At 48.9% G+C, this 12,567-nt stretch overlaps 1 protein-coding gene across 7 annotated transcripts in view; it reads left to right on the plus strand.

Moving 5' to 3' along the window:
* Positions 1-12,567, plus strand: part of GRAMD1B (GRAM domain containing 1B) — a 178,910-nt gene that overhangs the window by 37,995 nt on the left and 128,348 nt on the right. For 5 of the 7 annotated variants that reach the window (XM_044258082.1, XM_044258088.1, XM_044258076.1 and 2 more), the window contains exon 2: positions 11,823-11,900. The exons of 1 other annotated variant lie outside the window; for it this stretch is intronic. Coding sequence is in view for 4 of the 6 variants with exons in the window: in XM_044258088.1 (XP_044114023.1) it covers positions 11,823-11,900 (78 nt within the window). In the remaining 2 variants the exon portion in view is untranslated. Of the gene's footprint in view, positions 1-11,822; positions 11,901-12,158; positions 12,180-12,567 lie in introns of those variants that run through there. One more of the 7 variants, XM_044258087.1, reaches the window with a different exon arrangement.

Consider the following 12,567-nt stretch of genomic DNA (forward strand, 5'->3'; position numbering starts at 1 on the left):
GAGAGCCCGATGCGGACTCGATCCCAGGACTCTGAGATCATGACCCGAGCCGAAGGCAGCGGCTTAACCCACTGAGCCACCCAGGCGCCCCGGTAGTTATGTACTTTTGATTAAAACACACACACACACACACACACACACACACGCAGACACCTGGGTGGTTCAGTCAGTTAGGCACCCGACTCTTGATTTCGACTCAGATCATGATATTAGGGTCATGAGAACGAGCAAATGAGCCGCATGCCGGGGTCAGTGCTCAGCGTGGAGCTAGCTTGGGAGTCCCTCTCTCCCTTTCTCTCCACCCCCTACTTGCACATCCATGCTTTCACTCTCTAAAAAAAAAGAAAAAGAAAAAAAAAAAGATACACAAATTAATTGGGAGACTGCTGTTTAGTTAGACATCAGAAAGATACCTTCCAAAACATGATAGTTGTGGATTTGGTTTAAAGGTTCTTGGTGTGGGCCTTTCTGCGTGTCCTGGGAATGTCTCTCCACGTGCCCCTGTGAGAGGAAATCAGGGGAGAAGGGATTTTAACTCCTCATTTGGAAGAGTTTAGACGAAGGATCAAGATGACTGTCAAAAAGAAGGTTTGGGGGGTTTTGCCTGGCAATGACTGACTCAGTCAGGAGAGCAGGTGACTCTTGATCTCAGGGTCCGTTGAGTTGGAGCTCCACATTGGGTGTAGAGACTATAAAATTAATTAATTAATTAATTACTCTATTTATTTATGTGAGAGAGAGAGAGCACAGGCACAAGCAGGGGAAGGGGCAGAGTGAGAAGCAGTTTCCCTGCTGAGCAGGGAGCCCCGTGCAGGACTCCATACCAGGACCCCCACAAGACCATAACCTGAGCTGAAGGCAGATGCTTAACTGACTGAGCCACTCAGGTGACCTACTAAAATTTTTTTAAAATAAGGTTTTGGGGTTATCTCTGGACAGAATGGGTTCTGGCTTGCGTTGGGTTGAGAAATCTATGCCTGTTCCTACTTCATTCCCCAGTGTGAAGGTTCCTGGATTAGGAAGCAAAGGATGTCCTAAAGGCAGGGAGGTGGCACAGGTTGCTGAGAGGGTGGGGACGGAGACTCCCTGGCCCAGGGTCTTGACAATTGTCAGAAGTTCTGGGAAGCATTTTGGTTGGTCACATTACTACTGATTGAGGTTTACCACTAAGTGACCTGGTTAATTTGTTTGTATTCTCTTTAGAGGGCCCAAGAGTTTTGCCTGTGAAGCAAAGTAGTGCTTGAGGCCAAGGAAGTAGTAGGGTGTGGGAACTAGAGAAAAGTGCAGTGTTCCTTGAGAACCAAAGTTGAAAAGTGTTCCTTAAGACCAAAGACCTTTAAACCCGCACAAGTTCTCCTGTCCCCTTTCTTCAGAAGCCGTTTGAGAAATATAATGGGGTAAGTCTAATTATTTTAATTGTGTGCAATGAGAAGGCTGGAATTTTATTGTAGATCAGGGAAGCTTTATTCTTTGTGGAAAATATCACAGAACAGGGCATTAGAGAAAATATTTTTTTTCCCCCAGCCAACGCTTGATTATCTGTATTCACGAGAGCCAAGGACGGGCGTGAACATTTGATAGAAACGCATAGGCAATTCAGAAAGCAAGAAACAAAAAATTTGTAGCCTTGGGCTTAAACATCTTTTTCTGTTGACTTTGTACTCCTGCTGTCTAACTGGAGAGCTACATGCTTTCCTGCCCCACCCCCCTTAGATGGAGAGGCTGTTTCAAGCATGACGTACATCTTCCTCAGGTTGGGTCACTGGGAATTGGAGCCTAACAGGCAGGGCGGGGCGGGGGGTGTGGGGTTAGAGGAGGGCTGGCAACAAGAAAGCTTTCTTCACAGTAGCTGCTTTCTTTGGAAGGTTCACGTCTGTTGATTTCAACTTGGTATCCGACGGACGGAAACAGTCTGCTGGAAACTCCTTGAGGTCACAGACTGTGCTTTCTGTGCTGAACAGGGCCTAGGGTACTTTCGACACAGGCATCTAGACCATGCTGGTGAACATCTGGAACTGGGTGGCAATCTGCGGAGAGAGTGGCACTTGCGCGGATCTGAGAGTACTTGCCCAGCGGAAGATCTTTCTGGAGTGGCAGGAGTGTCCTGTGAAATGAAACATAAGATAGGATCTTCAGTCTTAAATAAGTGACGGTGTGCCGGACGATCCAGGGAACTGAAGCCTTAATCACTTGATCCCAGGGAGTATGCTGATTTTTGTGATAAAGGGTAGGGTGATGTAGGACCCTTGTGGACCGAGGTTGCCAAGGAAGATTTCTCTAAGAAGGTGCTGCTTTCGAGGGTTGGTAATAGCTATAATAGTGAGTGGCCCAAGGCCAGATCCCTCTCTGAGTATTAATTTTCACAATGCCCCAGTGAAGAAGGTACCCTTGTCATCCTCATTTTATAGAGGTCGAAACTGGGTAGGTAGAGCAGTTAAGATTGGAATGCTGGCAGTCTAAAACTCCGGTCCTCAGGCCTCGTTGCGGATGGGGTGAGTGAAACAAAGAAGGGAGCACAGGAAAGAATATTAACCAGACCCAGAGAGGCGCCCGTCAGAGCTTGGGGGTTAGGGGGGCAGGTGGGATCGCTGGAGTGGGCCTGGGCCAGGAGCAGGTAGCTTCATTGGGGCTTTTCTTTTCTTTTCTCCCCCCCCCCCCCAAACAAAGGAGTTTGAACTTGGTTCCGAAAGGGTGGAAAGTCTGCAGGACGTTAAAGCCTAAGGAAGAGCAAGGATCTAGTTTGCATTTCAGGAGGACCATCCGTGTCCAGGATGGCCTGGAGCCCGGGCCAGACTGGCAACAGGAAAAGCAGTTAGGAGCCTGTTACGGTAATCCCCACGAGGAGTGAGGAGAGCCCGACCTTCAGCAGGGGCCGGAGGAGTGATGAATGGAGAGCAGGATGGACTGCGGGGAGGTATCAGGGGGGAGAATCTCTAGCACGTGCTGTGAGGTCGCTGTGGGGGTTCCTTTCTGGTGTTAAATTCCGACCCAGTGCTCCCTTGTGCGGCATATGTACTGAGCAAGGGCAGCCGAACCTGCCCGTCGCGTTGGCTTTATGAGCCCAGTCCTGAATCCGCAGCATTCTACCGACCAAGTCGAGTGGAGCCCTGAGGATCTGTACGAAATGCGAGGTTTCCTTGGAAGGAGGGAGAGGTGAGAAATCATTAGCAAAAGAAAAGAGGGTTGTTTGAGGCCTGGTCCCCTTCCCAGAGAGGAAGAGGGAGGGGTGTCTTATGCAGATTTGGGGGCGGGAGAGGTCCTGGTGACCCATTCCCTCATTGGTGCCACTGGGAGAATTCCTGACCCAGCGGCTGAGATTCCCATTTCCATTGGAACGTGGTTTAAGTGATGCTGTTTTGGACCTGTGTTTTGGGTTTTTTTTTTTTTTTTCCCCCTTTTAAACGCAAAGCTTGAATGAATCCTTACTTTTCGGGTACCAAAAGAGGGGAAAAATTTTTGGTGAATTTAGGATTGGCTGTGTTCAGCATGAGATTCCTGTTGGACTCCAGAGAGTTCTTACCAATGCAATTGTATGATAGTATTTTTAACATTTCTTGGGGGCCTGTTATTTGCCCAGCCTTCTGTTAGGTGCTTTATTTTTATTTCTTTATTTATTTTTTAAAGACTTTATTTATTTATTTGACAGACAGATCACAAGTAGGCAGAGAGGCAGGCAGAGAGAGACCGGGAAGCAGGCTCCCCACTGAGCAGAGAGCCCGATGTGGGGCTCGATCCCAGGACCCTGAGATCATGACCTGAGCTGAAGGCAGAGGCTTTAACCTACTGAGCCACCCAGGCACCCCTGTTAAGTGCTTTCTATTAGTAAACTTGCTCTGTCCTCGAAACAGTTGTCTGGAGTTAAACAGCTTAACAGGTGAGGTGGCGGAGGACAGAGGGAAATAGACTCAGATAAATTTGGTCTGGAAACTCTGGGCTGTGCGGTACAGCTTTCTGTAATGACGGGCATGTTCTGTATCTGCATGATCGAATACGGAAGCACATGGCCACATGTAGTTTTTGAGTGCTTGAAATCTAGCTAGATGACTAAGGAACTGAATTTTTAATTGACTTAAATTTAAATAGCCCCCCCATGACTAGTGACAGCCCAGTCCCCTGCCCTGCTGTCTTTGGGAGCCATCAGTCAGTCTATCGTAACTGAAGGCTTGTGTGTGGCTAAGATGCCCCGGAGAGGTATTGCGGGAGATTCTTCTGTGGGTCACAGGCCTATCTGAGATTCTGGGGAGAGTTTATAAATCATCTCCTATGAATATATACTATTCTTGCACAGTACTTTGATAAGTAGAGGTTCACGAAACTCAGGTTCCCCTGGCAGGAAGCTGGAAGAGGAGGGAACCCAACTGAACGTGAACTCGCGAATGGGAATCTCTGCTTCGTTTACTACTCTGTACTCCGCATCGAGGTGCCCGTTGCCTGGCACATGGTGGGTACCTGGTAATTTATTAAATGGGTGGTTGAAACAGAAGAGTCCACGAAGCTTCCTCAAAGAGAGGAGAAAAAGGCAGGACAGAACCCAAGAACCAGGAGAAGGTGGTGCTGTAGAAGGCAGGAAGGGTGAGGTCTGGAGAATGGAAGGAATCATCAATGTCAGATCTGCCTGGGTGGTCAAATGAGATGAGAACACAACAGCTGTCCTTGACCTCTCAGTAACGGAGGTCCTGGTGGATGAAAGCAAACAGGGGTGGGATGCCGTTCCCATGGCAGTGGACTAATTCACAAGTCAGTGAGTGTGGATCCAGTGGGTCTCAATCCTGGTTGCCCACCAGCATCCCTGGGAAGCTTTTAAAAAAGCCCACATACCCTGGGGGCGGCCTGACTGGCTCAGTCGGAAGGGCAGGCAACGCTTGATCTCAGGGTCATGAGTTCGAGCCCCACGTGGGGTGTATAGAGATTACTTAAATAAATAAATAAAAGTAAACTTAAAAAATTCAAAATACACATTCCTGGAGAGGTGCAGACTCTGACATGGCAAGTTTGGGGAAAGGGCCAAGGAATCAGCATAACGAAGCTCCCAGCTCGTGCTGATGCGGCTTTGATGAAAGTTTGGCGTGCACTGAGTCAGGTAGTCTTTTAGTAAAATATGGCCCTGGAGGAAAGGAAGGAAAAATAAAGGGGTTGAGGGAGAGCCTTATTTTTTTTGTACGTGTGAAGACAGCCAGGGGCATGTTTAGAGGCCGAAAGAACTCAGTAGAGTAGGATTCGCGTGTTGGTAACAAGTTGAAGGATGTTTAGCTCAGTTCTGAATCCCTCAGACTTGATCCCGCTTCCCACCCTGCTGCAGGGTTCTGTGGGAGCCGTTCCCTGGGTGCCGTCCTGCTAACTTTGTAGACAAATGATCCGGCTTCACCCGGACAGTGTTGTTTTCTAGGTAATATCTGAGACTACTCAGGTACGTTGGGTTACGAAGCTGGCTGCCATTGGCCATGCCCCAAATCACATCTGTTGACTTACTTTCTATTATTAGACTTTCCCGTACTCATTTGCCAGATGACAGACTATTCTGCGTCCTCGGCTGCTTTGCCACCTGCCTCTCTTCTCCCGTACACCTTTCCTCCTTATGCTGAAACGGTAAATGCTAAAGCCCTTTCACAGGTGGCTGTAATCCAGCATGAACACGCAGCCGCCTTCTCTTCCATCCATGACCCTGCTTTTTCAGGTCAGCAGCTGTCAGAACTCCCGCAAGTGTCTCTCCTCTTCCTCCCATGCACTGGACGTTTCAAAATCTCTATCTGCCATACTCACTGAAGGTTGGATCCAATCGATGTCCGCCACGAATGGTAGACCCACCAAAGCTGCTGGCTGGGACACGTTCTGTGGTGATCTCTGCTGTTTCTAGTGCTCACTGCCGTCATTTAAGGTATACGGTATACCCATGCCTGACACTGAGAAAAGTTAATTTACCCCATATCATCCTGCTAAGTGGCAGAGTCCGGACTAGGACTTGTGGGGTTCTGACTCTAAATCCTGAGTTCATATACTGTAATGCGATTACTCACAACGTAATCCTCAGCACCGCTCTAGAATTTGGAGGTGGGGGTGGGGCATAGGCTAGAAGAGGGGAAGGGACTTGGCCAAAGTAGAGAGTAGATCAGAAACAAAGCCAGGACTCAACCAGGTTGGTCTGTGTTGTGCCGTTTCTACTGCGTCCATGGCCTAAGCTAATTTCTTTCCCCATTTTTATTAATCAAAGATCTGTATCAATCAAAGCCACTCTGAGCCTTTTGAAGCTTCCAGTTATTATAAATCAACACTCGAGATTGCTCTGGTGACCACCAAAAGCAAAGAAATTCAATCAGTAGTCTGCACAGCAGTAGTGTGGGTAAATGGACGGTTTCCATTAGGTTCTAGAAATAACAGCTTGCCCATCCCCATACCTGCTTGGAATCCTCTGAATCACTCAACACTCCCCCCCACCCCCCATATGGAGGTTAAGAGGCCATGACCTTTTTAGTGTTGTCTGGGGGAGAAAGAGCTATTTCTATGTACGAAGCACCCACTCAGGAAAAGTACCAAATGCAGTTTTCCCTGGCAGGGAAGCTGTACTTTCCAGAGGACAAAAGGACACCTTACTGGTGGCTTATGGGTTCAGCCTGTACTTTCTGAAAGTGTCCCAGGTTGTTGGGGGGGAGGAAGGGCGATCAGGGGAATTATGGGAATTACCAGCCTGGAGCTTCCTGGTCATAGTCTATGATTTTCTGTCTTCCGAGGTGTGCTTTGGCTCCAATTACAAAGTATTTTTCCCAGCTTGTGCCAGTGTTACTGGTTTAATATGACCTTCGAGGATAAGCTCCCAGTACTTGTTTGCTGGTGGAGAAGAAAACCAGGATTACGGATCTGATTTGCTTCAGCTGGTTTTCCTTTGGAATATTCCAGAATTGAAAGACGCTGCTTCCCAACCTTATTTAGTAACACACTCTAGTGTTTCAAAATTTAATTCATACAGTGATTTTTATGTGAAGCTTGCATTTACAGTAGAAGGGATTTACTTCTTTAGCCATCTTGGGGGGAACAGCAAACAATTGCCTGTACAAAGCCCCTTCCTTGAGGCTTTCAGCAGACTTTCTGTTATCTAGTACCCAGATCCAAATCCTTGCTCAGAGTTGTTTTTTTTTTTCAAAAGATTTTTCTAACAGACATTATTATCTGTTAGTGCCCTCTGCTGGACTTCCTCCAAATTCTTCTTGACTTGAAGCTGGAGAGCCCAGAATGGACACCCAGGCTGTCCAAGGTCTTCATGAAAACGGAGTGATTGGGGGAGGTGGCCCTTGACCTTCTGGCATTCCATATCCATGAATACCCTAGTCTGGTGTTGCATTTTTCATGACCTCAGACGACGGATAGATGCATTTAGGGAGCAGAACGAGCTTCCCGGGGGGTCTGCATCATTTAAAAAGGCTCATTTAAGGGCGCCTGAATGGCTCAGTCCTTAAGCATCTGCCTTTGGGTCAGGTCCTGGGATCAAGCCCCATGTCAGGCTGCCTGCTCAGCGGGAAGCCTGCTTCTCCCTCTCCTGCTCCCCCCTGCTTGTGTTCCCTCTCTTTGTGTTCCTCTCTGTCAAATAATTAAATAAAATTTAAAAAAAAAAAAAAAAGGGAAGGAAAAGTCTCATTTAAGAGTTGATGCGAGGGGCGCCTGGGTGGCTCAGTGGGTTAAGCCGCTGCTTTCGGCTCAGGTCATGATCTCAGGGTCCTGGGATCGAGTCCCGCATCGGGCTCTCTGCTCAGCGGGGAGCCTGCTTCCTCCTCTCTCTCTCTCTGCCTGCCTCTCTGCCTACTTGTGATCTCTCTCTGTCAAATGAATAAATAAAATCTTTAAAAAAAAAAAAAAAAGAGTTGATGCGAGAGGGTGAGCCAGCCCCTGAATCTCTGGAAATTCTGCTCAACAACATTATCTCACGGGGATGGAGTGGAGGAGTACGTGGGTGGCCATCTCACTTTTTAAGACTGTTGAAAAGCAAGTTCCGAACATGGGAGGCCAGGGGACCAGCCCCTTCCTGGGAGCTGTAAGGGAGGGGTTCTGTGTACCCTAGGGCTGTTGCCACCAGCGATTCCTGCCTTTTTTTCTGGTGTCACCTTTCTGGCGTGTTCCCTGCTCGCCCCCAAGAGGAGTGTCTGCCCCCTGCACCTCGTCTGTCTTCTAGTGTTGCGGCTTCGCTGTGTGTGGCCAATACTTGCGCCTTCTCTGGCCTCCTTTATGTCCCTGTCTGGTACGTAAGTGTTTGGTAAACAGCTGAAATAGAATGTCTTTCCTTTTTTTTTTTTTTTTTTTTTTAAGATTTTTATTTATTTGAGATACAGAGTGAGCAAGAGAGAGAGAGGGGAGAGTGTGAGCAAGTACATGAGCAGGGGCAGAGGGAGAAGCAGGCTCTGCTGAGCAGAGAGCCCAATGCAGGGCTCCATCCCAGGACCCTGGGATCATGACCTGAGCCAAAGACAGAGGCTTAACTGAGTGAGCCACCCAGGCACTCTTAGAATGCCTTCTCTTCTCAGTTCTGTCTGTCCTGAATCTCTCTGAATTTCAAGTGTCCGCACTAAAAGCCTTATTGTCAGGACAGTCTTTCTTCTTTCTCTTACTGGCCTCGTATTTTAAGTTTCTGGAACATTTAGTATTTCCTTCTAAGAGTTAGGATTTTCTACCTTATTGTTTATTTTTCTTAATCCGGGGGTTGGGGGGTGCGCAGCAGGTGGAGGGAGAAGCAGGCTTCCTGCTGAGCAAGGAGCCCAATTCGGGACTCGATGTGGAACTCAATCCAAGGACCTTAGGACGGGACCTGTGCCGAAGGCAGCCGTTTAACTGGCTGAGCACCCCCACCCCCACCCCAGGCGCCCCTGATTTCCTACTCTTAAATGTAAAATATATTGCCTCTTCCTTTCCAGACTGTAAACACTGTGAGCACAGGCTCCTTCCCTGACTCATGTCTTTATGGTCCAGGACCCACAAAATGATGCCTTACATCAAATAAGAGCAAGAATGGCAGTAACACACACACAGCAGCAGTTCATGGGCGGCACACACTGTTCTCCATGCTTCCCATACGTTCATTCTTTAGTCTTTGCAACAGTTCTGTAAGGTCAGGACTATCACCACTAACATGGACCTTCCATTTTGTAGGTGAGGAAAGTGGCGTTAAATCATTTGCTTGGGGTCAGGTAATGTGGGCGCAGAGGAGCCTGGATTCAGTCCCAGGCAGTGTGTTCTGGAGCCTAGACTTGAAACCGTAGCCTGATGCCGCCTCCTGTTGGCACATGTGCCCACGGACCGCATTACATAAATATTTGTCAAGTGCGTGCAGATTAGTGTTTCTTGGTGATTTAGAACCAATAAACTGTCTGGAGGAGATCCATTGGTGATTTCATCTCCACCATCTGAACTGCTTCCTGAGCAAGGGGCAGGCCAAAAGGGGGCACCTGAAGGTTGCTTCTAGTTTGGGTTTTGGAAGTGAGGGATGGCTCCGGTTCTGGTTTGGAAGTCAGCAGTGCCACCTAGTGGGACAGCTTGCGAACAGCCACTCAGAATTATTTTTCTGAAACCCTGGTACATCATCATTTAATTCTGGGAGCCCCTTGATTAGCTTAAAGTTTTGATTGCCAGAGACAGCCGTGATCGTATAGTGGTTAGTACTCTGCATTGTGACTGCCAGAGACAGGGTAGGGTGAGAAGGGAGGAGCCAGGAGAAATGGAATCAAACCAAGTCTCTTCTTTGAAGAGGCTGTAAGGCTGATCTTGGGCCTCTGGGCTGGTTGACTGACGTTGGCTGTTCCACTCTGCCTCGCACGCGCTGCTGGTGATGTAGACCGGCTTTCCTCTCGTAATGCTTGCCCGGTCTGCTTTGGAATTGGAGTTCTAATCAGCTGTGGGTGGCCTTACCCTAGTGCCACATGAATCCCAGGTTCTGTAGGAGACTCTGTGCCCGATGCATTATAACAAGTTAGTCCCAGTGTAAGAAGTTCCATGGGTTAACAACACTGTGGCACAATTTTGTGAGGAGGAGTTTTGTTTGTTTTTTTAAGATATTATTTATTTATTTGACAGAGAGATCACAAGTAGGCAGAGAGGCAGACAGAGAGAGGGGGGGAAGCAGGCTCCCTGCTAAGCAGAGAGCCGGACGTGGGGTTCAATCCCAGGACCCCGAGATCTTGACCCGAGCCGAAGGCAGAAGCCTAACCCACTGAGCCATCCGGGCACCCCTGAGGAGGAGTTTTTAATGGGCAAGACTTTGAGACCTCACGAAGGGGAGGAAAAAGGAGGAACCACTCCACGGGGAACAAGTAGGAACAAAAGTGGTCTGCGTGGCGTAAATGAAAGAGAAAGGACTTGTGTACACACTTGGGTTCCTCCAGGCAATTGGCAGCTGTCTGTGTTTGGTGCTCTTCTGATTTCCGGTGTATATATGTGCTTGAAAATTTGCTTCTAAGTTCGTTTACTTCTTGCTGAAAGAACAGAGCCTAAGAGTGTAGTTATAAGTGTGACCACAAAAAATCACGCCCCACTTTGGGGGAGAGCGCACAGGGACGGGAGCAAGCTCTCACCCTGCCAGACTGCAGAGTTTCAGCCGACCTGGGGGTCTCATCTGAGGAATGCAGTCCCTGGAGATCAGTGATTTCTTTTGTGCTGAGCCGTCCATCAGAACAAGGAAACAATTGGGTTCTACTGGAGCCTGGGTTACAGTGACATTTATGGTAATAGGAATTTGTTATTAATAGACTCTCTGCAAAGCAGGGGGTTTGCTAGCTTTTTCTGTAAGGGTCCAGATAAATATTTGAGACTTTGCAGGTCTAATGAACTCAAGACTTGCTTATTCCTCTCTGTCTTAGCTCTTCCTTGACAGGGCAGCCCCAGAGGATATGTAAATGCGTGGGTGTGGCCATGTTCCAATTAAACTTTATTCATGACTCTGAAGTTTGAATTTCATAACAATTCTCTTGTGTCTGTGAGGTGCTATTCTTGTTTTGACTTTTCCCCCTAGCCATTAAAAAAAACAAACATCGTTCTCAAAGGGCAGTAGAAAGAAACAATGGGCAGCTTCAGGTTTGGCCTGGAGGGCTAGAGTTTATTGACTTCTGATCAGATTCTTGGATTAGTTAATGAATAACAATAAAAATCGAGTGTTTAGTTAGTAGTCATAAGGTGCCTGGACAGCTTTTTTTTCCTCTCAAGTAAGATGAAAGAGGGGCGAATTCCACATAACTGCCAGGAAAGCGTTTTAAAGAGCAGAGCTCTGGGCGTTGAAGGCCTAGCTAGAATCATCTCGCCTGCGGGGTGGGTGTTCAGGAGTAGAGAGACTTACCCTGTAATCCTGCCTTTATCATCAACCTTGCTCTGCCTTCCCAGGAGGCAGAGAAGCCGCCTGCTGACCTCTGGCCTCTGCCCCCACCAAGTGTTTCTCCCTGCCGCAGTTTCCCCCTCCCTCCCAAGTCCGTACCTGCCTCTGGAGTCTCCAGGGACGTTGAAGAAGAATGGGCTTGTTACTCTGCTCTACAGATTAAGAGGCCCAACTGTAAAAAATGCTAGAGGCATTTGCTCCCCAAGACTGTGTAGACCAGGAAGAACCAGGGAACGGTAGGATCTTCCTCTTAGGCCTCAGATGTGAACGGTAGGATCTTCCTCTTAGGCCTCAGATGTGATGGGTGGGGTTGTACCAAATTGTGTCATTCCTCCCGCCTCTGGCCTGTCAGTACATCCTGCCTAAAGTCACATGGGGGAGCTTGTATCTTTGAAATTTTGTAACATGGTTTCTTTGTCTAGATGACCTCCCCCAGGGTTGAGAAAGAAAGTAACGGTTCCTATCCTGTGTCTGTCTGCAGCAGCCAACAGAGCAGCCAGCAGAGCAGCCACGACGATGATTCCAGCAGGTTCCTGAGTCCCAGAGCGCGGGAGGAAAGGTAAGGCCAAGGGAGGAGGGAGGGGATGGGCTGAAACGTGGGAGTCCAGTCGCCCTCCTAGCACTGGGGGAGAACTGGGGGCAAGGGGAGGAGGGACGAGGGAGGAGGCTGCCAGACCTCTGTGCTCAGATTGGGCAGAGACGGGATGTTCACCCAGGAAGTGACAGGGGGCCGCGCAGACCCACGGCTTCTAAAGGCTTCTGCTGTTCAGCTAGGTGCAAGGTCAGCCTGTGGTGAACCCGAGATCCTGGGAAGACGCGCGAGCGGTCTTGGCTTGAGGTGTGTGTTAGTGGCTGCGTGAGGCGCTGCGGACGGGTCTGATGTGTGACAGCAGGTGACATCAGCGTAGCAGGATAGAGGTGGACTGTGGGTTTTAGAGGTCAAGGAGGGTGGACAGGCGAGGGGCAGTGAGCATGAGGCCCCGAAGTGCTGGCTGGAGGGTTCGTGGTGCGACGAAGTTAAACACTCAGGATGGGAGGACCAGACTCTGCTCCGTGGAGGGCCTGTGCGGTGGACGGAGGGGGTGGTCTGCTGGGGCAGGCGAAGCTTCGGTGCCCGTGAAGGGCGATTGGCCTGATGTTAACTAAGGAAAAAGAGGTCTCCGTTGGGACGCCAGAGTGGTCTGCTTTTGGGCGCGCTCTGTCTACTGCTTTTGTCAACGCACTGG

Source organism: Neovison vison, chromosome 7 (assembly GCF_020171115.1).
Source record: "Neovison vison isolate M4711 chromosome 7, ASM_NN_V1, whole genome shotgun sequence".
Taxonomy (NCBI): domain Eukaryota; kingdom Metazoa; phylum Chordata; class Mammalia; order Carnivora; family Mustelidae; genus Neogale; species Neogale vison.